At 32.2% G+C, this 25,680-nt stretch overlaps 5 protein-coding genes and 1 long non-coding RNA gene across 9 annotated transcripts in view; 2 read left to right on the top strand and 4 right to left on the bottom strand.

The window, feature by feature from the left end:
• The window catches only part of PDF2 (prefoldin 2), a 64,327-nt gene extending 46,443 nt beyond the window's left edge, over positions 1-17,884 (bottom strand). The window contains exon 1 of the mRNA XM_085750280.1: positions 17,781-17,884. The gene's annotated coding sequence lies outside the window, so the exon portion shown is untranslated. The remainder of the gene's footprint in view (positions 1-17,780) is intronic.
• On the top strand, positions 4,090-5,233 carry LOC146935102 (putative disease resistance RPP13-like protein 1). The gene has a single exon (XM_085750277.1). It carries the CDS (start codon positions 4,112-4,114, stop codon positions 5,231-5,233), a length of 1,122 nt encoding a protein of 373 aa, XP_085606403.1. The 5' UTR covers positions 4,090-4,111.
• On the top strand, positions 4,090-9,173 carry LOC146935101 (putative disease resistance RPP13-like protein 1). The gene is made up of 2 exons (XM_085750271.1): positions 4,090-7,883; positions 7,976-9,173. The coding sequence occupies exon 1, from the start codon at positions 5,638-5,640 to the stop codon at positions 7,873-7,875; it is 2,238 nt and encodes a 745-aa protein (XP_085606397.1). The 5' UTR covers positions 4,090-5,637; the 3' UTR covers positions 7,876-7,883; positions 7,976-9,173.
• On the bottom strand, positions 8,377-17,884 carry LOC146935099 (mitochondrial metalloendopeptidase OMA1-like). Of its 4 annotated transcripts, none has more exons than XM_085750272.1 (6): positions 17,781-17,884; positions 14,585-14,749; positions 13,828-13,958; positions 12,112-13,733; positions 11,616-11,764; positions 8,377-9,010 (listed from the first exon to the last, which is right to left on the bottom strand). In XM_085750272.1, the coding sequence occupies exons 4-6, from the start codon at positions 13,288-13,290 to the stop codon at positions 8,761-8,763; spliced, it is 1,578 nt and encodes a 525-aa protein (XP_085606398.1). In that variant the 5' UTR covers positions 13,291-13,733; positions 13,828-13,958; positions 14,585-14,749; positions 17,781-17,884; the 3' UTR covers positions 8,377-8,760. The 4 variants fall into 4 exon arrangements, with proteins under 4 accessions (XP_085606398.1, XP_085606401.1, XP_085606399.1 ...); XM_085750275.1 differs by having other exon boundaries at positions 14,585-14,660; XM_085750273.1 differs by lacking the exon at positions 13,828-13,958.
• A 3,080-nt stretch (positions 17,885-20,964) lies between these two features.
• LOC146935098 (uncharacterized) lies at positions 20,965-21,723 on the bottom strand. Its single transcript, XR_015033071.1, has 2 exons — positions 21,588-21,723; positions 20,965-21,500 (listed from the first exon to the last, which is right to left on the bottom strand). It is a non-coding gene; the product is annotated as an uncharacterized LOC146935098 (long non-coding RNA).
• Positions 21,724-22,973: 1,250 nt separating this feature from the next.
• LOC146935097 (inactive poly [ADP-ribose] polymerase RCD1-like) lies at positions 22,974-24,625 on the bottom strand. Its single transcript, XM_085757591.1, has 4 exons — positions 24,564-24,625; positions 23,619-23,872; positions 23,445-23,540; positions 22,974-23,242 (listed from the first exon to the last, which is right to left on the bottom strand). Exons 2-4 carry the CDS (start codon positions 23,853-23,855, stop codon positions 23,132-23,134), a joined length of 444 nt encoding a protein of 147 aa, XP_085613717.1. The 5' UTR covers positions 23,856-23,872; positions 24,564-24,625; the 3' UTR covers positions 22,974-23,131.
• Between the last annotated feature and the right edge of the window lie 1,055 nt (positions 24,626-25,680).

Raw genomic sequence — 25,680 nt, 5'->3', positions numbered from 1 at the left:
TATATATCTCCCTCTACCTCTCACTATATATATATATATATATATATATATATATATATATATATATATATATATCTCCCCCTCTACCTCTCTCACTATATATATATATATATATATTTACTTTATCCGCTGCATTAGACTCTGAACATTGCTTCAGACTCTGAATTCTATGAGACTCTGGACTCTGGACTTAGTTTAAAAAGAAGAAAAAGCTAACACAATTCAACCTCCTCCTTCTTGTGTTTTTCTCACCTTCAATATCTTCAATAAAATCTTCAGTAATCTCACGCATAAAACAAATCTACCAAGATTGTGAAACAAAGCACGCTACGATGTCGTACTCACATGTCAGGACATCTGGTCCAAATTCTTGCTGGAACATCTTGTTTTAACAAAATGCGGCCAACACAATATAAAACCCAATGGTTGTTCTCACGGATGTTGCAGGTAGGGCTTGGTTATGGTGTTAAAATATATATAATATTTGCACTAAAAAAAAATCGATCAAAATAAAAACAATTTTTTCATATATTTAAGTGGATAAAAAAAATTATTAAAATTTTATACGAAATACTAACAAATGTGTTAATGATATATGATAAATAATCAAATATAAAATTATTATATTGAAAATTCGTTAAAAAATAGTAATTTTCACTATTTTTGAATAAAATTTTGGTGTTTTTTCAAACCAAAATGTCGTTGGAGCATTTACCTTCGTTTAACAATAACTTATATTTTCGTCCCATGAGCTTAGCACATTAGGGACATTGTATAATATATACAAGGTTTAGAATTCGAACCTCATATTTCTCATTTCTTCCACAATTAAAATATGTGAGCTCAAACCATTAGGTTATATTATTAGGATATAAAATATTCATTGTATAAATTATTATTATATTGTATATTATTTAGAGATATTTGAGGACAAAGTTAAAGATACTTGATCCTCAAGTTAGAGATACTTGAGGCCCAAGACAACATCATTGTATACACATTACATCGTAATGAAATAGACATTATCGTAGTGTTGCCCAAGTTAGATATAATTATCTCTAAGTATCTCTAACTTGGGGATTAAGTATATTGAACATCAAGTATCTTTAACTTTGTCCTCAATTATCTCTAAATAGTATATAATATGATATAATAATAATTTATACAATGAATATTTTATATTCTGATAGATTATTTGATTAAAAAGAATTATATCTTCTATTTTTGTAATTAATTAGCAATAACTTTGTAAATAATATAAATTAGCAATATCTTGTCTACATTAAACTTTTCATCCTCCTTCAAAAAAATTAAACTTTTCATCCACGAGTTAGGGCACATAATTGTTTTGTTCGAAACAAGGCACAAGAGTGCTACTAAAATATGAACAATTATTCCGTCAATGATATAATCACACTCTTTTTTTAATTGAAAGCAGCCTTCACGTGTGCAGTATTTTAATGTTATTTATTACTGGTCGTATTATTTAATAACATGGAATGATTCTATTATTATTATTTTTTTGAGCAAAATGATTCTATTTCTATAGGAAAATGCTTAAATGTACGACAACAATGTTCGTACAAAGCACACAAAAGGTTATAAGCTTTCATTTAATTGCTTTTTTAAATTTGATTTTACACCAAATGACCATGTTAGTTTCACATGTGTTTGTTTATGAGAGAAACGACAAACATCTTTATCTTTCGGTGGTGTTTTTCCAACTCAATCTTTTGCTTGTTTGTGAAAAGGTGAAAATAAGTAGTAGTACCCCAAACCCAATATATTACCACCGGCACTAACATAATATGTCTTCTCTGTATGTTTTATTTATCATGGTTTATCATTTATTTTAAACATTATAAGCTACCAACCATTTACATAGAAAATCATGTGTTGATGAGCTTGTCGTGCGCTTTCATGTGGGAGATTGTGTCGTGCTATATAGCACCGCCCATTTCTATAATATGGGGTTTGTTGCATTCAATTATTGCATGAGAAATGACAACATAGGGGCTGCTAGCCTGGTCTTTGCTTTCTTTTTTTATGGAGTACATTATTAATCGTTGCCAATATGCTCTGATGATATATGTCACATGTCTTTTCTTATAATATAAGACAAAAATATTACATGTAAAACACTCTTAAAACCATATTCAATGAAAGGGTTTTAAATATTTAAGATCGGCCGGTAAAAAATAGAAGAAAGGGACCTAGTCCAAAAAAAGTCATCCTTAAACAAAATCTTCAATAACAAGAGTAAAATTACAATGATACTTTTTATTTTTTTAATATGTGTAAGGTCACGATGAAAATCTGCATTGAGTTCTCTCATTTACAAAGTACTCAACTTTCCATTTTTTTAAAAATAATGTGAGACATCTAACTCACAATTATTACACAATAATTCATCTTCAAGTGTGAGTCCATCAATTCATCATGCTCCCCTCCTCCCCTCAAGTGGAAGTTTTTCCTTCCACATACATTTGATGCACAACAAGACACGCCGCTTGATCTCCATTGTAGAGGATCATCCACATTGGTTAAGAATTACACAAGAGAGACAATTTTCAAAACCTTAATATATTAAGTTTATGAATCCTCTCAATTATAAAATGTTCAACCTCCATTTTTTCAAATAATACAGGACTAGTAACTCCCACATGCTACACAAATGAGACAATTTTACTCAACATCACCATTCAAGGATGGTTCATAATATCTCACAATGTATGGCGATAATATGATTCCTGCTACTCTAGCCTCTGTATACTCACTATTTTATATCTGAATTCGTTGTTGAATGGGAAACATGTTGGCTTGTTCCAAAAGGTGATTATTGGAGGTGAATTAATTTCCATAATTTCAATGCATTGAAACTATAGTGATGATTTGATTATGGTTTACCACACTTGAGGAGAAAATTCCAACAAATCTCCCCTTTCCAACTATTGATCGAAAAATATGGCACGGTTGCACTTGTTCAATAAGTCGAGAATGTGGGGGTGTGTAGGATGTGGAGAAGAGGTAAAGAAAGATACTTTGGGAATAATTTCGTTATAACATGAATAATTTCACTACAATCGGGAACAATTTAAATTTTATTTGATTGTGATATATTCCCAAAAATTTACAAACAAATATAATAAAATAATCATTCAATTAAGCACAATAGAAAAACTAAAAGATAGTCTCGTGAACATAGTTCAGTTGGAAGGACAATGCATTATTATATACAGAGGTTGGGGTTCGTACCCCGGACACCCCACTTAATCCGTCTTAATTCTAAGCTACTAGGCTACCTAATAAAAAAAAAAAAAACAAAAGCGAAAAGACGAACACGTTAGTACTCGTCTTGACTCTAATGGTAATAATAAAGAGAGAAGTAAGATGGGGATAATTTGTTAAACAAACTAAGATTAAGAGAAAATTTATGGTCACTGTCTTTAAGTCAATTCATGTGTATCATTTGAAATTTAGAATTTTTTTACTTTATCATTTTAAATTTTAAATTTTTACGTAGTCATATTTAGAATATCATAACAACCTCATTAAAAAACAGGTAGAATTTTTATACGAAAAATGAATTAAATATAATTTTTATGTTTTTGGTACTTAAAAATTCATATTTTGTTAAAAAATTATAATTTGTTTTGTAAGAGATTATTAAAATATTCTAAACATTTTTGCAAAATCTCATTCAAATATTTGAAGAGTATATATGACAGACTTAAAAACTAAAACTAAAAGTGTGGATGGAAAAGTTTGGATAGATTAAAAGCCGAAGAAATTTTTAAAGGAATTAAAACGTAAAGTCTGAATATTTACGGTGAAAAAAAAACATATTTAATCCAAAAAAAAAATTACTTTTTCTTTTTATAAATTTCAAGGTATGAATGCATTGACTTTTGTAATATGATAAGTTTCCAATACTATCTTTTTATATAATAATACAAACAATTTACAGTAGATGGTGCAACAGTGATAATCATCTATTTCCATTTGAAATGAAATGATAGCCATAGAAAGAAAAATTGAAAAAGATAGAGTTTACTTCCTATATACTGCTTTTCTTGTAAACTTGTTCTCACTTTTCTCAAGCAAAAAAATCATGGCAACTATTGTTGCAGAAGCATTCCTATCAGCTTTTGTAGAGGTGTTGCTAGAAAAGATGATTTCTCATGAGTTCATGAACTTCATTGGATGCAAAAAACTTGATGTTTCCCTTTTGGAAAAGCTAAAAACAACACTGTTGAGTCTTCAATCAATACTAAATGATGCTGAAGAGAAACAGATCAGAAATCATGCTGTCAAACAATGGTTGGAAAACTTGAGAGATGTTATCTTTCAAGCTGATGATTTGTTAGACAAAATCAACACAGAAGCATTAAGATGCAAAGTGAAAGCTGAATATCAAGGGAAAACAGTAAGTGCTAAGGTGAAAAACATGTTTTCTTTTAGTTTCAAACAGTTTTATGGAGTGATAAATTCTGAAATGCAAACAGTGTTTGAAAGATTGGAACATTTTGCACAAAAAGGACACTTACTAGGATTGAAAGAAAATGTTTCTGTTGCATGCAGTGTTTGGCATAGAACTCCTACAAGTTCTGTTGTAGATGAGTCTACTATTTATGGAAGAGATTTTGACAGAAAAAAGCTTAAAGATTTTCTACTGTCAGAAAGAGGTAGTAATAGTAGCAAAGAAATAGGAGTAATTTCCATTGTAGGCATGGGAGGGATTGGTAAAACAACCCTTGCAAAATTGCTTTACAATGATTCAGAAGTGAAAGAGAATTTTGATTTGAGAGGTTGGGCATATATATCAAAAGATTTTGATATTGTCCAAGTCACGAAAACCCTTGTCGAATCATTTACTTCAGAAACAATTGATACAAATACACCCCATGCTGAATTTGTCCACTCAAAAAGAACTGATACAAATGATTTGAATACTCTACAAGTGCGATTGCAGCGAATTATAAGGCATAAGAAATTTTTGCTTGTATTGGATGACATATGGGATCGGCACTATATTGATTGGAACAATCTAAAGGACATCTTTAATGCCGGGAAAATAGGAAGTAAACTCATCGTCACAACACGAGATGAGAGTGTTGCGGTAGCAGTGCAAACATTTCTTCCGATTCACTATTTGACTCCTCTAGGTAGTGTTGGTCTTTACTTGCCAAACATGCATTCGGAGCATGTAATTTTCGACAACGGTCCAACCTAGAATTGATTGGCAAGGAAATCTCTAAGAAATGTGATGGATTACCATTAGCTGCAGTAGCACTTGGGGGTCTTCTTCGCACTAAATCATCGGAGGATGACTGGAATAATGTTTTGAAAAGTAATGTTTGGAGTTTGGAAAATGTTGAGGTGCAACCAGCGCTGTTATTGAGCTATCATTATCTTCCAGCTCCCTTAAAACGATGTTTTGCTTATTGTTCAATATTTCCAAAGAACTCCAAGTTGAAAAAAAAGACAGTGGTCGAGTTGTGGATTGCAGAAGGCTTGGTACATCAGTCCAGAAGTCATAAAAGCTGGGAAAAAGTTGGAGAGGAATACTTTGATGAACTAGTGTCAAGGTCACTAATACATCGGCAACTTGTTGATGACGGGAAAGAAAGATTTGAAATGCACGACCTCATTAATGATTTAGCTACAATGGTTTCATATCCATATTGTATGATGTTGGATGAAGGGGAGCTACATGAAAGAGTACGCCATTTGTCATTCAATAGAGGGAAATATGACTCATACAATAAATTTGATAAATTGTATGGACTAAAAGATTTACGTACCTTCCTGGCCTTACCGTTACAAGTATCACCGGGAACGCAGTCTTATTGTTCCTTATCAGACAAGGTAGTGCACGACATTTTGCCAAGAATGAAACAGTTACGTGTTTTGTCTATGCCAAGCTACTGGAACATCACTAAGTTGCCTGAATCTATTGGGAATTCGATATACCTGCGATACTTGAATCTCTCTTACACTGGGATTGAAAGGTTGCCTTCTGCAACATGCAAGCTTTACAATCTGCAAACCTTGTTGTTGTTCTACTGTGGGAATCTCACTGAATTGCCTAAGGACATGGGAAAATTGGTGAATCTACGCCACCTTGACATAAGAGGCACTGTATTGAAGGAGATGCCAGTACAAATAGCAAAACTAACAAATCTTCAAATTTTGTCTAACTTCGTTGTCAGCAAACAACATGATGGATTAAAGATTGCAGAGCTGGGAAAATTTCCTGATCTACATGGGAGTCTTTACGTCTCAAATCTACAAAATGTTACTGAGCCCTCTGATGCTTTTCATGCAAATTTGAAGACAAAAGAAAAAATTGATCAGTTGGTACTACAATGGGATCCACAAGGCACTACTACTCAAGGTTCACAAATTCAAAGTTTTGTACTAGAACAACTGCGACCCTCGACAAATTTGAAGGATCTCGGTGTTCATGGATATGGTGGAACCAACTTTCCAAAATGGTTGGGTGATTCTTCCTTTAGAAACATGGTGTCTGTGAACATTAGTTATTGTTATCATTGCTCGCTACTGCCACCCCTTGGAACATTACATTGTCTGAAAGTACTACGCATTAGTATGATGGGATCTATAAGGAGTGTAGGTGTTGAATTCTCGGGAAGTGATTGTCCTTCATTTCAACCATTTCCTTCCTTAGAGACTCTAGAATTTAAGGATATGCCAGAATGGGAGGAATGGAACTTGATTGGAGGTACAACTATACAGTTTCCTAGTCTAAAATGTCTATTACTGGAAAGATGTCCAAAACTCAAAGGAAACATACCAAGCATACTTCCATCCTTGACCGAACTTCATTTAAGAGAGTGTGATCTACTATTGAAGGCAAGGCATTCAGATGATAATAGTAACATTATTTCGAGACCATCAAATGTATTCGGCCAGTTGATGTTTCCTTTCAATTCTCTGCGAAAGTTAACATTAGACCGGATTCCCTCTCTGATGTCCTTCCCACGAGACGGTTTACCAAAAACCTTACAATCTCTATCTCTTCATTATTGTGAGAATCTGAAGTTCCTCCCTCATGAAACTTTGCACAATTACACATCACTTGAGCAATTGTCAATTGAATACAGTTGTAGTTCAATGACATCCTTTACCTTGGGCTCTCTCCCTGTACTAGAAAGTCTATATATTAAGGGTTGCGAAAATCTCAAATCAATTTTCGTTGCAAAAGATGCAGCAGAGAATCTCTCATTTATTCAAAGAATCGAAATACGATGTTGTGATGAACTAGATTCATTTGCTCCAGGTGGATTGTTCACTCCTAACCTCATTTGTTTCCGCGTGTATGGGTGTAACAAGCTTCATTCATTTCCAGAACCAATCAACACCCTTGCTAGCCTTCAAGAATTGAGAGTGTTTAACCTGCCAAATCTGCAACATTTTGCCTCAGTGGGATTACCTATCAATTTAAGGAAACTTTCTGTTGCGGGAATTGTATGGAATACAAGGTGGAGTTTGGAAAGTATCAATCTTTCTGTGTTGGAAATTGGAGGTTGTGACATTGTGAATAAGTTGATGAGAATGGAAGGGTCATTGCTACCTTCTTCTCTCATGTCCTTACACATCTATCAACTTGATTATATAGAGTCCTTGGATGGGAAGTGGCTCGACCGTCTCACCTCTCTCCAAAACCTTGAGATTTCAGATGCACCTAAGCTCAAGTCATTGCCAGAAGAAGAGCTGCCTTCCTCTCTTACCGTGCTGAGTATATCTGATTGTCCATTGCTGGAAGCAACTTTGCGGACGAAGCACGGGAAAGAGTGGCAAAAGATAGCTAACATTCCCTGCATACTTATCAACTACAAAATGATCACATGAGTGTATAGGTAACTCACAAAAATACTACTATCTTTTGTGTGTACTTTTTTTATCGCTAAAGTTATCAATTTCAACTATAACACAAGCGATAATTATTCAGGAAGGAGCTTTTAAAATTATTTTGTGAAGGATATAGGTCACCAACCACTAAGGTATTTTGTTGGTTAATCTGTTATTGCTTAGTAATCTGTGTTCTATTTTATTTTATAAGATTTTGAGAGTTAAATCAAGAAAGTTAAGCTCAACAAGCTAGCTGACCAAACTCAGTAGCCAGCACGGATGTGTTTGTTCATTCATGTCGTCTCTGGCTCATGTTACAATTGATCCTTCTTCACATCTAATCAAATTTGAAAAGAAAGTAGCAAACACGGTATCGAAATTTTTATGTTTTGTATGCATGGTAGCAGCCTATATTATGAGTTTAGTAATTGAATATTGATATTTTTAAGAAGTTTTATGTAGATGTTTAATTGCATTTAACTATAGTGTAAGGTTATAATATCACTTTTAAAAATTACTTGCATATAAATGATGAGATATAATAAATGTCATTGTAACTGATTTTTACATTGCCAGTGACTCAGTGCATAGTAATTAAATTCAATCTGTACACAGAAACCAAATTATCTGTCACCTTCAGCTAATCCATGCAATGTATTCACTTGCAGAATTCCACCTAATCCATTGCTTCTTCTGCACTTGATGATTATGCCGAGAGTAACAGATTTCAAGAGTGGCTACCATACTCTGAATCTCAGGCAACAGATCCAGTTAATTTGGAAACATGCAGTCTCCAACACAATGTAGGAGGAATGTGATTCTTTTTACATGCTCATTGTGACCTTAACTTTTTCAAAATACTTTCACAAAACAATTATGGCAGTCCTAAAGAAATCCTTCAACACCATGTCCTTCTCTTACATTCTTATATATAGTAAGAGCTTCATCCATCACCTGAGCTTGAGCCAGTAATTCTGCTCGTTTTCTTCCAGATGGATGAGTGGCAAAATAATCTAAAAGCTTAGAATCGCCGGATATTTTTCCCAACTTCTCGTAGACTTTAGGTGCCACACGTGGATCATAGCCGGCGGATGCAACTAATAGAAGACCAATGTAATCAGCTTCAATTTCCATCCTGGAAAATTGTGGAAAAAATTGGGTTAATTCACAGAAATTTGTAATAAAAAATAGAAACAAAATATACTACCATCATTCACCACATTTGTGTATAGTTAAAATTACAGTAGTTTTGTTTATACTTGGGTGAATGATGATAATATAATTATGTATATTTAAAATGATCATGCTTAAAAGTAGCCATGTCAGGACATGTTGGTTAGATAGTCAAAATGGAATGTGAAAACTTGATGTTGATGCATCCACAAAGAAGTTAAAATGAAGCACAACAAGAATATTGAAAAAGAGATTAAAAGAAAACCTTTGGAATAATCCACAGTCCAACAAGAAACAGATTTAAATGAAAAATCTTATATAACATGTGTGTGTATCTCACAAGCTCCGAAATCAGACTCATTGTGGTCATAAAATGTACAAATGTAAAATTGGCTCTAATACCATTGAAACTACGCTAACATACGACATGTTTCTTATTCTATAATATCCTAGAGAGTAGGCATCATAACTCCAAGAACATTTAAGTATTCATATGCAAATGAATTACATTGGTCTATCTCATACACGTAAATTTTGTTTAGTTATTATTACTAACTGTAATTCACTTCATTGAATTACATGTTTTCTTTCTAAGAGAGTACCACAGAATTTTGTTCCTTAGATGAAAGGTTTTATCATGATACCTTACTACTAAGCAAGGAATTAATGCAAATATGGATGTAATTTGTGAGTAGGCAATTATGGATAGCAGAAAGATTACTGCAGAATTTATGCATCAGGTAAAGCAGTGTAACTCAAAGGGATCAACAACAATGATAAGTTTTTATGGAGAGGGCATTACGTGTGCTTGGTTATGCCATTTGGGCTAACGAATGCTTCTACAACTTTCCAATATATGATAAATCAAAATTGCAATTCGTATTTAGAGGTTGGTCATGGTATTTTTTTTATGGTATTCTTGTATAAATTAAGGATTGAAAACAGGTAGTATAAATTTCTGCCAAGTGCTGAAAGAGAAATGTTCGGTGACCAACACAAAAAATGTACATATGAGCAGAAAGTACATTTTAGTCGTTGCTTGTAGAGTCAGTGTAATGGATTAAAGATGGAAAACCATGGCAGAAAGCCAAAATATTGCCATGGCCGATATTAGACAACAATGCATATAATTTACAAAAAAACTCGCAGGCATGGGAATGTCACCTACAAATGAAGTTTCTTCTTAGAGGGTTCATCTAGTATCCCATGTGTCTCAGCTTAAAAAGGGCGCTGTGACTTATACTGTCGAGGCTGAATAACAAGAAACAATCATGGCTAGCAGGGACGTCATAAAGATCGATGGGCTAGCAGGGAGATCATAAAGGTCGGTGGCAAAGAGCGAAAATACTTATTTCAGTAGAAAAACTTGGTTGTTGAAGATGCTACTTTGGATTTTACCAAAATCTATGTTACGATCCCACAACAATTTACGATTTCGACTCTCTTTTTCGTTTCTAAATAAAATCTTGATTTAGACTAACATCATCACATTATCTGTGTACAAAGTAGCAGCTATCTGCTCTTATATCTGTTTATCACTCTCATTTGCTAAAGCCGTCTAGTTTGCGTTTGTGTTTAGTATTTAGTATTGCATTCTGTTTACGCATGAACTCTTGAAGTTGTTCATGTTCAAGCATTTGATAATGTCTTTCTAATCTATCAAATGCCCCTTATGAAAGATCACATAATGAATGCCCTGTTTTATCGATCAGTCTTCACAGTTCAAATCATTTGAAACCATTTTAATCAATAGTATCTTAATCCATTGTGATTCAACCAATTTCAACTGTACACTTCAACTTTGAAAGCTGCAATTCATATACATATATTTTCTCTTAAAGTGTGGTTTTGGCTTAACTCAGCCGTACAAAATCGGGTTGTACGGTGATATAGATGTCTCCTACTTATAACTACTTTTGTCAGGCCATATTTCACCCAACGTGGGGACTATTACCACCCCATTCTCACGCCAAGGGATAGACATCTAGAGCGTGAGGCCGAAATAATAAAAGGCCAAAATGCAACCTTTTTTTTTTCTTTTGGCGAATTCGTCAACTCACAACAGAATCGCAAGTCATACCAAGTCCATACAAGGCATCCGAGGATGTGCAGAAAACAAGTCTGCTCTCGAGTCAACTCGTTTTGGGAGGTCAGAGGTGTAAACACGGACGAATCTACAAGTTGACTTACGAGTTTGACAAGTATGCTAATACTTCAAATTGATGAAAAATTGTGTTTGATTTCGTCTTATGGCAGGAATAGAAGAATTCATTGTGAAAGCCAAAAACAACATTGCTACATGACTAAACATATAGGGCAGCATGTTGCATATGAACAAAACATAACAGAACAATCTATTCTAATACCTCTAGTTCCACTAATTCAAGTAAAATTTATAAATCTTTTCCCTAATTTCATGTTTTTCACTTCTCTTAATATTTGATGCGTACTCCTATTCTAACCTGTCTAACAAACATTACCTATGTATCAATGAAATGAGTCTACTATTATTAAAGAACAAAACAAAAATTCAATTGGTTATAAAGAGACAACGGAGGAATGATTACCTTCTGGAGAAAGGAAGCCGTAAGAGAAGTGATGACATAGTGTTGACAATATCAGGTGTGACGAATTGATAAAGTATGAAGTTTAGAATTAAAACCCACATATTCTTTGTCATCCCCTCAGCACTGTGTCTGGCCACAGCATGTCCAACCTAATTACCAAGCAGGAAAGTGTTAGACTGTATGTCTCCTAAACATGTTAAACTGCAAAAACAATTGCCTTGTTTGCAAAAATAGCTTAAGTAAGCACTTTTAGCATAAGCCTATATCATATAAGCGCTTAAGTATAAGCTATTTCTATAACAAAAGATAAAATAAAGTCAATTTGTTTGCATATAAGCTATAAACATTTATCATAAATAGAAAAAAACTTTCAGACATGTAATATATTGTGTTCCATAATATCTCTTTTAACAGTCTCAGAAGTGCTTAGCAGGTATATAAGTTCAAATAAGTTAATCCAAACAAGCCTAATAAGTTAAACGAATCAAACAAATACCTCATGTCCAATAATAGTTGCTATCTCTGCATCACTTCTAAAATGTTCGAGCAAACCCGTAAACACAACTATCTTCCCACCAGGTAAGCAAAAGGCATTAACCATAGGATCATTCACCACCAAAATCTCCCAATTCAATCCATCCAAATGTGACGTATTAGGTTGCGACCCTCGCTCCTGACCCTTTTTCCTACTCTTCTGAACCCATTTATCATCAAGAATCTCATCTTCCCGATGCCAATTCCCTTCAACTTTCCCTCCACTTTCAGTCAATGCACTAATTGTCTCCTTCCCCTTTTCTTCACCAAACACAGTATTTTCTGAAGCATAATCTATATCACTCCACACATTCTCCTTACTCAACCCTCTCTTCAAAGCTTCAACAATATCATTCGCTATCATCCTCACTCTTACACTTTCAGGGTGCATTGCAGGCAACAATTTCCCCTTAAAACCTGCCTTCATCTTCTCAAACTCTCTCTCCCCAATCTTCTTCTCCATCTCTTTCGGAATCAAAATCAAATGTGTTCTCTTCGTATAAGGAACAGTTTCCATATTCCCAAAATACACAGTTATAAAAACACCAGAACCAACCACTATACCAATCATAACATGCCTAGGATTCTGAAACCAATTCTTTGGCCCTCTTGGCTTAAAATGCCGCACATTTTGAGGATCCACATAGTATAATCTCCTAAAATTCGTATTAACTTCAAAACCCCTGTTGTCTAATCTCTTGAAATTCTTCGAAAACGACGAAAACCTATTAAAGCTAACACCTTTACAACCCAACCCAATATTCTTATTAATCTCAAAAGCCCTTTTATCTAATATCTTAGAAATCAAAGTAAATGAAGAAAACCCATTAAAGTTACAACCTTGAGAACCAACCCTAATATTCTTATTATTTTCACAACACATTTTTCCTAATCTCTTAGAAATTGAAGAAAATGAAGAAAACACATTAAAGCTAGCATCTTTGGAACCCAAATTCAAATACCCAGATTGCAAAATTCTGTTACTAGGTTGAAAAATTGAAGAAAACGAAGAAAACCCATTAAAGTTAGCACTTTTGTTACCCATATTCAAATACCCAGATTGCAACGTTCTGTTACTAGGTAGAAAAATTGGATTTTGAAAACCATCAAGAACAAGCTTTCCTCTTCTATACCAAGCCATGATTGAAAGAACCCGGAAACTAAATTGATGAAAAAATTGAAATTTTGTGGTTTTGATGAGTGGAAATTTGTGGGTATGCTTTGGATTGAAGCATGAAAGGAAGATGAATAGTGGGAGAAAATGGAAGGATGTAGAAAGAGTGTTCACGGGTGACGCACACACGTGGGTGTGTGATTCGTGAAGAAGGAAATTGAAAAAAATTCTTACTTGTGAAAGGGGAAAGGCGAAGAACAATCGATTGACATTTTCTGGTCTAAGTAATTTGGAAATAAGTTCCGTGGAACTCAATTAGAAAAATTGATTCATCTTGTTATTGGGTTATCTTACACTGAGATATGTTTTAAGATGATGAGATTGAAGGAAATAGGACTTAGCAGCATTAGACTGAATGCAACAGAATTTGATCTACCTATCCTTGTCGGCTTTGATTACCAATTTTACTCCTGCCAATACAGAATTATCAAAAATGTAATACAAAACATGAGGCCAATGACTAGTATTCTACCATGAAATGGAATATAAAAAATGACGACAAACCTGCAACAAAGCATAAGATAATAGAATTCCGAATATTGACAAGGTCAAGCGAATAAGTTATAACTTATGATAGCTCAATCTCAAGGCTCAATTTATTTATTTTTTACCCTATTTTTTTCTGGATACGCCGCCTGGTCAACAGAATAAATAAATAGACTTATATCAATATCTATTTATGCATAATGGCAATTGCAGTTACACTATGATTCTTCAAATCATGTTTTTTTCTGGATAAATATAGCTGATGCATGACATATATGGACACAAAGTGATTATAAAGAAACCTCTAAAACTTCAGTATTGTGGTTGCATACCACTTTTTTTTTTTTTTTTAAACTAAATCATTGGGCACGACATGAACGAGGCGCCATTTAGTCATGCATAGGAAGCAACACAAAAATGAGGGTTCCTAAATAATAACCCTGAATAACATAGAAAAGTCCGGTGCACATCCAAATAACTCAATCTTCCTAATAAATAAATAACCCTAATAACTCAATCTTCCTCAATGGCAAATCGTTTGAAAAATTCTTAAGGTTCAAAAGTTAAAAATTGGGGTTTTTTATTTGAAGAATACATTGAGCAAAACAATAATAGATGATTAACCCTTGAAAGTAGAATTCATATAAGGTGGTTCTGTCAAAAAATAATTGAATCTAAACAAATTTAAAAGATAATGAAGGAACCCATTAGAGAGAAGGAATAACATGAAAAGGGAAGAAGAAAAACGAATAGAGGGAGTCACAGATGGTCTTACCACAGAGGATTGGTCTGGTGATAAGGAGCTCCAAATGCGTCTTGTTTTCTCAAATCTCATCGCGTAGTTGCCGGATCTGGCATCAAAAGGTGATGGATAGTGGTGATGTGAGAGATTGAGCGGCTCTGTTTCTTTTTTGTTAGAGAAAATACAATGTAAAGTCCTCTGTTATGATATCAGTTAAAAAACCCAAGTCAACAAGTTGGTACTGTTCTAGACACAACATTTATTTTCATTTTACATATACAATAAACCTATTTTACAATACACACAAGGGCAGTGAGGAGAGGTGCACGTCAACGAACGAGTTTGAGACTATAAAGCCGAATGTGTGTACGGAAGAAGTGTGTGGAATGTGTGTGAGGTAAACCTCCTCCCTCTGAATCTGGAATCTTCTTTCCCCTGCTCATTCTTATACCTAGAATCTTATCTCCTTCTTCCCCTACACTCTCTACGTTGTAGTTGGTTTCTTTTCCTCCTAATTAATAAATTGGGAGTTGATCATTCATCATTGCTGATGGACGATGTTAGATATAGGACTCCTAAGGGCATAAGTTATAAAATATTAGTTGTTTATTTAATATATTAATTAGTAACTGTTACATAGTAACTGTTATCTGCAGAACTTCTATGTAACTGTTATAGTGAGTTACTATTATAAATAAAGATGCAGAGGAAAAGGGTGGGGATTGGGTATTTTGTATGTGGGTTGGTTTGGGAGAGACTAGGCTCTCTAACTCCTAGAGGTTGGTTACCTTTCTGCAGTTACTTTCCTGTATCAATAATAATAGATCATTCCCTTATTATTATGCTATAATCTCCCAAATACCATAGAATTATCATCGGTATTTATTCACATCTGAACCAGTATCTAACACTGGTATCAGAGCACACTATTGATGAAGGGGCTCTTAAAGGATAACATACGTACAAATATTCTGAAGCACACTATTTTTCAATTAGATCAAACAGGAATTCCATCTCAAGGTCATTGGAGCAGCCTATATCTAATTGCTGATAAGTTTATCCAAGTGAAAGGTGAAGGAGTTACTAAGTACAACAAAGTGGTTTTATCTATATTGTTGAAGACACGCGTAATTCTTTTTATGAGCAGGAGGAACATGGAAGTGGAAAGGGAATTGTCACTGCCATCTACTCTTAATATTGAGATCTCTTCAATGGTGGTGATGGCTTTGATTGATGATGTATTAGGCCCTTGGCATGTGAAATACATTAGTTGTCGGTTGCCAACCAATTACAATGGGAGTGGAATTGTGTGGATGACTCGATCACTTGAAATGGGCTTGTCCGGCTCCCATCAATGGGATCCTGGAGGAAATGACTCGGTTTTCGAACACTACAGCACAATGAGAGTTTTTGGGGAATTCATTTATCAGGAAATTCAATGTCTCATCGCCATTGTCCTAGTTGTCGCCTTACTTTGTGCTGTAGCAACAGTTGTCTTGCTGAAATTGTTCATGTTCAATTGCTTGGGTGACTTGCAAGCTACTTGTGTCAAGGCTACTCTAGTAGTTAGGAATGACAAAATGTACTCAAACCAATTCTCTCATCTCAGCCTTGAGGACACGGCTGTTTTTCTAGTGGTCAGCAGTACTTTGTCGCTCTACTTCAAGTTATGGGACCCTGGTGGACACTTATGTTATCCTTCACCTTGAGGACAAGGTGAATCTTTAGGGGGGAGTATTGTTAGATATAGGACTCCTAAGGGCATAAGTTATAAAATATTAGTTGTTTATTTAATATATTAATTAGTAACTGTTACATAGTAACTGTTATCTGCAGAACTTCTATGTAACTGTTATAGTGAGTTACTATTATAAATAAAGATGCAGAGGAAAAGGGTGGGGATTGGGTATTTTGTATGTGGGTTGGTTTGGGAGAGACTAGGCTCTCTAACTCCTAGAGGTTGGTTACCTTTCTGCAGTTACTTTCCTGTATCAATAATAATAGATCATTCCCTTATTATTATGCTATAATCTCCCAAATACCATAGAATTATCATCGGTATTTATTCACATCTGAACCAGTATCTAACAGACGATTGTTCAAAAAAACAATAACGCAATTCTGCTGTCATTTTAGTGACATTACACCCTCCCGCTATAGCAGGGGCAAGGGAACATGACCAAAAGCTAAAACCATTTTTATCTTAAACTCACCATTAAATAAAATCAATTATACGAAATCATTTCAATCAAAATCAATTTTTGCCCCTATATATAACCAAACACAATCACATAACAGCAACCACAACTTTTCACTGATAATAGTTTTTTTCTTGTTCATTCAAAAGCATATCTAGAGAAGCTCCTGAAAATAAATAGAGATTTTAACAATGAATTTTTAATTACTTGTACTTACTGCTTATCAACTAAAATTCACCTTAGATCCAACAAATCATTAAGTCCCACTCTATTTGGTGGGATCCTATGAATTTGATCTAGGGTCTGTGTTGGATTGCTTGCCTTATTTGAGCTTATCTAGTGCATAAGTTCTGTGTGACTGTTTGGGAAAACTTATGAAAACAGCCAATAACATTTTCCATAAGCTTTTTTCAACTTATTTTCATAAGTTCTCCAATATAGCTTATAAAAACAATGTATAACATATATAAAAATAATATAATGTTATTTTATCTTTTGCTCGAAAAATAGCCTGTCGGGCTTGGCTTGGTTGTTGTTGTTGTTGCTAGAAAAATAACTTATGCAAGCTTATACATAAGCGCTTATCATGATAAGCGGTATAGTTATATGCTGCAGATAAGCTGTTTATCCAAACAGGCAGCTAGAAACAAACAAAAATAAGGGTTTTACTTTACCAGCAAACATTTGTCCTAGAATGATCAGAAACGTACAAGCACCAATTCAACTTCAAATACACAACATCTTCTATGGCATAGTTCAATCTTAAAATAATCTTCAAAAATCACACAAATAAATATACCCCACAACAAAAAATTACATTTTTATGAAAAGAAAAACTCAAATCAGCTCAAACTAAATCATATCCAATGCAATGAACTTAACTCTAAGATCATTTTTCAATAATATAGTTCAATTTAAAGCGGAGATAAAAAATTCACACAAATCAATAAACCCTAACAATGAGTTCAATAAAATCAAATTCAAAATCAAAACAGCAGAATGAGCTAAAATCAGTGTTAAAGAAAACTTACAGGTTTGAAGAGTGAAGAAGTTCGGAAACGAAGAACGAAACGAAGAAGGGTTCGTCGTTTTACTTCACTGTGTTTGTTTCGTTCTGAAATTTATGAATGAGGGTACAATGTTACCTACTAGTGTAACGCCCCGTGCCAAGCACGGGTTACATTTTATTTAAAATTCTTTAACGGGATTTACCCATAAATAAGTTTTTTTAAATATTATATAATTTTTTTAGTTTGATTTTATTTCAGGATTTTGACATTATGTAGTACTTTATTTTCATATTTAAAATTGAAACAATAGATCGGTGTTTATTGGGACCAAAAAAGTCAAATTTTACAAAGATACAACTATTTTTGTGAGTGATAAAATAGTGGACAAAAGTACAACTATACTTAAAATATATAAACACTATAAATATTTAATATATTCTTAAAAATATATCTAATTAATAAGAGGTATGATTACCTCTGTTTTAATCTACCACTATGAATAAAATTATTACTTTTTTTATCTAATCACAATACTCTCTCGGATTTCAATTATAAAAAAATCTCTAACTTCAAAAATTTACTTATATGCAATTAGTTTTCTCAATTTGATAAAAATATATAAAATTATGAAAAGTACCATCTATTGGAACTTGTTTCATGAGGATAAAAAAAATACTTAAAATAAAACTTACATGAATTAAAATGTATATTAGGATAAATAACATCAAATAGAGTCAAAGTAAGTTATAATTGTTTTAATTTAAGATGAAAAATATATAATTATTTATTTTTTATATCTAAGATTGGAGAGAGTCCCTACAAAAATATTGGAGAGAGTATTTTTCTCGGAAGCAAATTATCTACGGTGTGAAAAAATTGAGAAAACAATTTTCTTTAATCTCCTCCCTTCATTTTTTTAATTAGAGATCAAGGGTAAAAAATTAAAACATTCTAACCTAATTTCATTATACTTTAGTGTAAATTATGATTTCGAATTCATTGTTTTTAATTTTTCCAAGCAAACACTTACTCCTTCTTAAAGTTCCTAACCGAAACCCACAAACTAAAACCTCCACCAAACATGGGGAAGAAAGAGGTAGGAGATCTATGTCAACCCACTCAATTACATGCAAGTTCTTCAACTCCTCAATGATGATCGTAGGAGTAAGGTTAAAAAAACTCTTCTAGTATGCTAATGCAGGATAGATCAGGCAACTAAAAATAAAGGTAATTTTCTTTTACCATTTATTAGAAAATGTATTTACTAAAAGGATTGTGAAAAAAAATCTCCTCCATCAAAATAAGCATACATTTTCCTTAGTTCTTTTTTGTCTCTATAATTTAACGGTTGAATTTGATCTTAGTTGATTGAAAATAATTTTGTAACATCACTTTTCAATCTATAAAGAAACAAATAAAATGGTTCAAGTAAATGAATAGATATGTATTTTTTAATAATATTAAATAATCAAGTCGATAGCTATAAATACTTACCTAGGAACAACTTAATGCTTGCTAAAAAAATTGTCAGTAGCCTTTTTAAATTCACCGGAAGATAGAAAAAGAGTACATTCAAACTGATATCTCTTCAAAATTAAATACCATAATGTATTATATATTAAAATTAAAAAAATAAAAACAAATCAAGTTCACCCATTCGAATTCAATTCAATGTTCTTGTAATGTATCTTTGTTCTTGTAATGTATCTTTGTATTCTCCTTCAATATCCAGCACAGTTGGTTTAATTTCTTTCATTCATCAAGGCTCACATAAGTAAAATTTACTTTATTGAATCCTTATTATTTTTAGTGTGGAGGGAGTGTGGAAGCTAGGAAATTCAATTGGGTTAAGTGAGATAAGGTGTGTTTTGGTCGATATAGTTGTTGCTTGGGGGTTTGTATAGTGCAGAATTTTCAATTATCTTTGTTAAGTGAATGGTTTTGGAGGCTAATATGGATCAATGACTTTGCATCTTAAAGTTTTAGCTTCTTAGAATAGGTTGGAGGGAGTTCATGTGAAGAGTAGAGACATTTAGGCGTATGTATGGTAAAAGTACTTCCATTGTGTTAAAATAGGGGCGGAGATGGGGATTAGAAACTGGTTTGATGACAACTTGATGATAGTGGAGCGTAATGAGAAAAATACACATTTTTCCCACGATTCGTGGTTTTAGAGCGGTCCTTTGTGTAATATATTTAGAAGAATTATTGAGTTATCTCAAAATAACTCTATGTCGTTTAAGGAGATACGTAGGTTGGAGTTGGATGGGGTGGAGACGATGTCATAAAAATTTTCTTAGAAGGAGGTGCAGGGGATATATTGTTGTCCTTTGTTGGACATTTTTTTTAAGGCTAGCGTCTTTGATAATTTTCTTTAAAGTTGATCATGGTGAAATGTACATTGACAAAGGGGTATATCATCTGATGATGCAGGTGGAGCATGATGAACATATGGCTTTAAAAAATCTCATTAAGAACAAATTAGACCCTCTAAATGTCTCTCTCTTTCCGTGGAGGCTCTTCAATAACTGAATTCTAACAAATGATAACTTAGCTTGATGGAGTATTTTAAATATGAACTCATTTTTATGTTCTGACGGATGTGAAAAAGAGAAAAATGATCTTTTATATTTTTACTGTGAATTCTTTGGTAGCATATGACATAATATTCTAAAGTGGTTGGATAATTGTTGTGTTCTTCCCATTAATTATTGCGAGGGTACTCTTTTCATTTCGGTGGTTCTCAATTGTTCAAAAAAAAGTTTGTTTTAGTTTTCAGTTGATTTTGTTGACTGACATTTGGATTATTTGGAAAGACAAAGATTCTTACATTTTTGTCACAAGAACCAGCTTATGGTGTTGTTAGATAAATTTACAATTCTCGTTTAGTGGTGGCAAAATGCTAAGAAATCAGGTACGTATTTTGAGTTGAAATATTGGTGGAATAATCCTTCTACTCTTGTTTTGGCCATTCTGCCTCATGATTTGGTTCTTTTGTATATGTGTATCTTGAACTTTGTATTTTTCTTTCTTGGAAACATCTTGTGCTTGAAGGGTTTTTAATATAATTGATTCGACGTCTTCATACAAACAAAATTCACCCCAATCAAGACACCAATTGCATCAATATATAATATATTAAATGTTAAGTAACTTAAAACTAAAATTTTCATGTTGTTAGAAAGGGATGGGAGTTCAAAATTAGTTTGATGATAAAAATATGATTCAATTTTATATATATAAAAACAAACAATCACGTTGCTAGTTATAAATTGTGACCTTGAAACAATTTAACTTTTGCAAACATAATGGCAACTACAACATTTTGAGATTCACCGAAAGATAGAAAAGAGTTCAACTTTTTAACATACTCTCTAAAAAGAGTACATTTAAAGCGATACCTATTTAAAATTGTCAAAGATTATACAAATATTGTTTAAATACCATAATATTGTTTAAAGTGATAGTCACTTACCAACCATGTAGTTGTTGTTGTAAGAATCATTGAAAATCTTAGATGCAGGTGTAAACTAAGACATGTATGTAGGGACCAAAACATATTTAGATATTTTGACTTTTATGCTGATTGTGAAATTCAGTTTGTATTCGTTGTGTGGTGGTCTGTACAAACCACTATTGCAAGCAACATCAAATGAGGAAATTGTGAGCATCACTCCCTCTTGGAGCTACTCCTTGAACTTGTAGATCAATTTCTTCGTACAACGCACTAATTCGGTCACCCTACATAACAAAGATTAAAACATTACACTTTAAACAAAAAAAATAAAAAAACTAAAATGATATGAAAGAAAAAAAATAAACCCTCACGTCCAAGATTGTTTTCTTGGCGAAACATCAGTGATGAAGTCGTGTTTCGTAGACATTTTTCTCTGCAATAGAAAAAATTACAAAAATAACTTAGAATATAGATACCAGAGAAACAGAGAACAGAAAAATAAGAACTATATTTTGTGATTGTTTTGTACTCGTACCCAAAAGCGCTACTATTTATATAGAAAAATAGTATCATAACGGTTAATATCTATTAATTATTAATTTGACCGTTTTAAAATTAATATTATCAACGTCTTTAATATTATAAAATGTTCATTAAACGATTAGATTATATTTCATGTAACCTACAAAAAATTAACTTCATAACATTTGAAATTTAATAATATCTTATTAATATTAAGTAATATAATTTTGTAATGAATAAAAATTAATTATATAACCTTAAAAACTAATTACTACAATTAAATTTTTAATTAGTTGGTTACTGTCATAGTGTAACGGACCAAAATTCAAAATATAATTTATTCAAGTTATTTATTATAATTTTGTAACCTACCAAATTTTTAATGTACCGTATAAACGTTAATCGAATACTAATTATATTAATAATTATTTGATTGTAACGTACCAATTTTTTAATGTAACATATAAATTTTAATCGAAACAATAATTATATTAATAATTATTTGATTGTAACGTACCAATTTTTAAATGTAACATATAAATTTTAATCGAAACAATAATTATATTAATAATTATTTGATTGTAACGTACCAATTTTTAAATGTAACATATAAATTTTAATCGAAACAATAATTATATTAATAATTATTTGATTGTAACCAACTATGTATTTTATGTACAATTTAATGTTAAATAAAAAACGGTTTTTAATAATAATTATAATTATTAAGCTTGTATTAAAAATTAGGAGAATTTTTTGGAACAATTGCCAAGTAGGATTATGATGATGTGGATATCTTTAGAGATGAGGATTTTGAAATAGGCTATTTCTAAAAACTCTACATTGTTAGTATAAAGATTTTACCTTAGTTTTTTATGCGATAAAACAATTGGGGTTTTTTCAAATGGAAAATACTACTTCTCAAGAAAAATAACTTCAAGAATTTTTCAAGAAATAGTTGGCAAATTTTAATTGGATGATTTATTTGTCCACTTCCTATTTTTCAGCCACACCTCCTTGAATTGTGGCAAATAGTGCATTGTGATTGGCTATTCTTTATTCTTGAAGAATTCTTGATGTTATTTTTCTAGAGATATAGCATTGCTCTTTTTTTTGATTAAGTGAAGACTGAAGAGTCATAGTACAGGTTGTGTCAAGACTTCCAACATCTGTATATATATTATGTCGACGAATTCTTTAACTAGGGGACAAGAGTTAGCCCCAAACCCATAAAATATGAAAGTTCATAGTACATATAATCACCAAATATTTCAAAATAAATTGATATGAAGTTTCAATAGCAAACATGCACTAAAGTTCCGTATCAAAACGGTAAATTAGGACAACAATACAAAATTAAAGAAAAAAATATTTATCCAAGGAGAAAACAATATCACAACTTCATGTTGTCCATAGTTAACTCCAACTGAGAAATCTCCGCCTCCTCCTTCAAAAGCTTCACTTCATCTTGTTGTTTGAGCTGTTTGATCGGCCAAGATGGTCCCTATAACAAGCCAGATAAACATTAGGATGAATAATCAAATTACAAGAGGTAGCTCGTATGAATCCATAATGCAAATGTTAAGCATATGATATGCAATTGCAATTTAGAGTGATTTTGATGGGAGGTATAAACACAACACAAGAAAACTTAGCATGCTTCAAAACCAAATTAAAATAAATTTTAGGGTAAATAAATTCGGTACCTTGAATTTAATATTATTTAATGCAGATGTTATTATATCGTCTCCAACAATCAACCTCAGCTGTCGAACGAAATCATCACGGGAAATCTTCTTTGACTACACAAGTACGACATGATACATTAGAGATATTTTATCATTTAAGATATATGTGTTAATTGGACCTACTTTACATACCACAAATTGTTCATAATGACGAATTATTTCAAACATAATATTTGGAGGAGTCATTTTTCTAAGGGCTGCTACAAGCACGCGTAAAGATATCCAAGGGGATCTCGGTGTTCTTTGAGTGTTGGCAGGAACACTAGTTGCTGTCAAAGCTCCGGTCAGGTGTACAACATGTCGGGTAGTGCGCTTCTGCTTCAGAATGATTGCAGCTCCATCTGATATCTTTGTGGGTCTTGCGTCCATTTCTATCTAGTAGATAACTACAAATATACACACACTCAAATATAAAAGCTCAATTGCAACAGTTAAATATAACTATAGAGCATGAGCAACAATAATGGTTGGCAGTCCTTGGATGTTTAAAACATTTGAGAATATTGAACTGGTATAAAGCATCATGTGATCACCATGATAACATAATGTTGACATAATAATGAAGATAAATACTAGGTTAATAAGAGCATTCGTTGTAGAGGAAAACAAATATATAGAAACAAGCATAGGTAAAACATTGCAATAGTACAACCAAAAAATAATTGAATACTCTCTCCTTCCCAAATTATAAGTTTCCATTGGAATTTCACAATAATTAATATATATAATTAATGTTGTATGGAGAAAAGAAAAAATGAGCCATTTTACAAAAATATTCTTCATTACAAAATTGTATCACTATTCTCAACTAGAGAAATTGTATCACCAAACCACAACATTTTACCCAATTTTTTTATTTAAAAAAAAAGACTTCCAAAGGCAAAATCAGAGTATAAAATTGATGAAAAACAAAAACAAAATTGACATACCAAGAATAAAACAAACTTAGTCAACCCATCAATTACAAACTCAATCAAACACAAGCAAGTATATACAAAATAAATTACAATATTCAAACTTATAAGTAAAAAAAAATAAAAAAAAATAAGAAACCAAGAAATGACTATGAAATTATACCTGAGTGCAATAACACACAACAAAAGAAAGACCAAACAATTAAGTAATATGTGTTAACTTTGAAACTGTGTATCTAATTGGAGGTGTAAGGGGTTCTATTTATACTAAATTCTAACCCAAAAACAAAAACAATAGACTAACCCGTTAAATGAATTGAGTATGTCGCTGACACACCTAAACAGATAAACATTAACAACAGATTTGTTTGCTTAGTAAGCACCAGCTAAGTATTCATTGTATTTGTTATCTTTCTCAACAATCCACAAATCCACTTGATTCTTTTGGAATGCACATCAATTATATTTTCGATTTGATTTTCAAATATTTGTTAAATCATAAATATTTTCTACTAATGTGAAATCCAAGTATGGATGTTTGTTAAACTTTCCAAATATGTTACTTAAATATAATATAATATATGTTATGGTAATATTTTTTAAAATAATATTAAAATAAAGGTGACATTGACAATCATTGTTCGTACGATTTTATTATACTACCTTGCGTTTTTTTTTGTTGCATAATATTGTAAATTAATTTTTTATTAACATCCATTAAAATATAACGTCATCTTCAATATTGTTTAACAAATAGCTAGTCTTAATTTTTTTAAAATTTACTACCATAACAATTTATCATTATTTTAAAGTAACTAGAATTTGAAAATTCTAATAAATAACTATACATGAATTTATCATTAAAATAAAAATAATTTATGAATTGACAAAACATTCAAATATCAAATTAAAAATATAACTAAGTGTATTCTAAAAGGATAAAAGAGATATGAATATTGGGGAAGAAGAAAACTAATACAAACAATGTTTCTTATAAACATAATGTCCTAACTTCTTAGTTATGAAGGTAGTAATAGGCCAAACAATGGTTGTTAGGCACCTAACATTGTGTATGTTTGGTATCTAGCAAGTTTGCCAAAATTAGTTAAACGACAATGATTTCGGAAAAAATGTCATGATTTTGACACACTCGTCACATTTGTTATTATATCAAACATGTTGGTGCACCTCCCAAGCCCATCAATGATAGTTAGTACTTTTCCCGACATGATATATGTTGGTGCACCTCCTAAACCCATCAATGATAGTTAATACTTTTC

The sequence above is a fragment of the Medicago sativa genome, chromosome 3 (assembly GCF_051527215.1).
Source record: "Medicago sativa cultivar Bolivia chromosome 3, Bolivia_mono, whole genome shotgun sequence".
NCBI lineage: Eukaryota > Viridiplantae > Streptophyta > Magnoliopsida > Fabales > Fabaceae > Medicago > Medicago sativa.
The sequence above is the reverse complement of the archived record's forward strand: the minus strand, read 5'-3'. Positions and strand labels throughout refer to the sequence as shown.

Bases quoted from the DNA above. Each gene is read 5' to 3' on its own strand.
- LOC146935097 (XM_085757591.1), bottom strand. From the start codon at position 23,855: ATGGACGCAAGACCCACAAAGATATCAGATGGAGCTGCAATCATTCTG. The intron at 23,541-23,618 runs GTATGTAAAGTA...GTACTTGTGTAG, and splicing joins GTCATTATGAACAATTTGTG to TCAAAGAAGATTTCCCGTGA. The intron at 23,243-23,444 runs GTACCGAATTTA...GGCTTGTTATAG, and splicing joins TAAATAATATTAAATTCAAG to GGACCATCTTGGCCGATCAA.
- LOC146935102 (XM_085750277.1), top strand. From the start codon at position 4,112: ATGGCAACTATTGTTGCAGAAGCATTCCTATCAGCTTTTGTAGAGGTG.
- LOC146935101 (XM_085750271.1), top strand. From the start codon at position 5,638: ATGCACGACCTCATTAATGATTTAGCTACAATGGTTTCATATCCATAT.
- LOC146935099 (XM_085750272.1), bottom strand. From the start codon at position 13,290: ATGGCTTGGTATAGAAGAGGAAAGCTTGTTCTTGATGGTTTTCAAAAT. The intron at 11,765-12,111 runs GTATTTGTTTGA...CTTGGTAATTAG, and splicing joins CAACTATTATTGGACATGAG to GTTGGACATGCTGTGGCCAG. The intron at 9,011-11,615 runs GTAATCATTCCT...ACAATTTTCCAG, and splicing joins CGGCTTCCTTTCTCCAGAAG to GATGGAAATTGAAGCTGATT.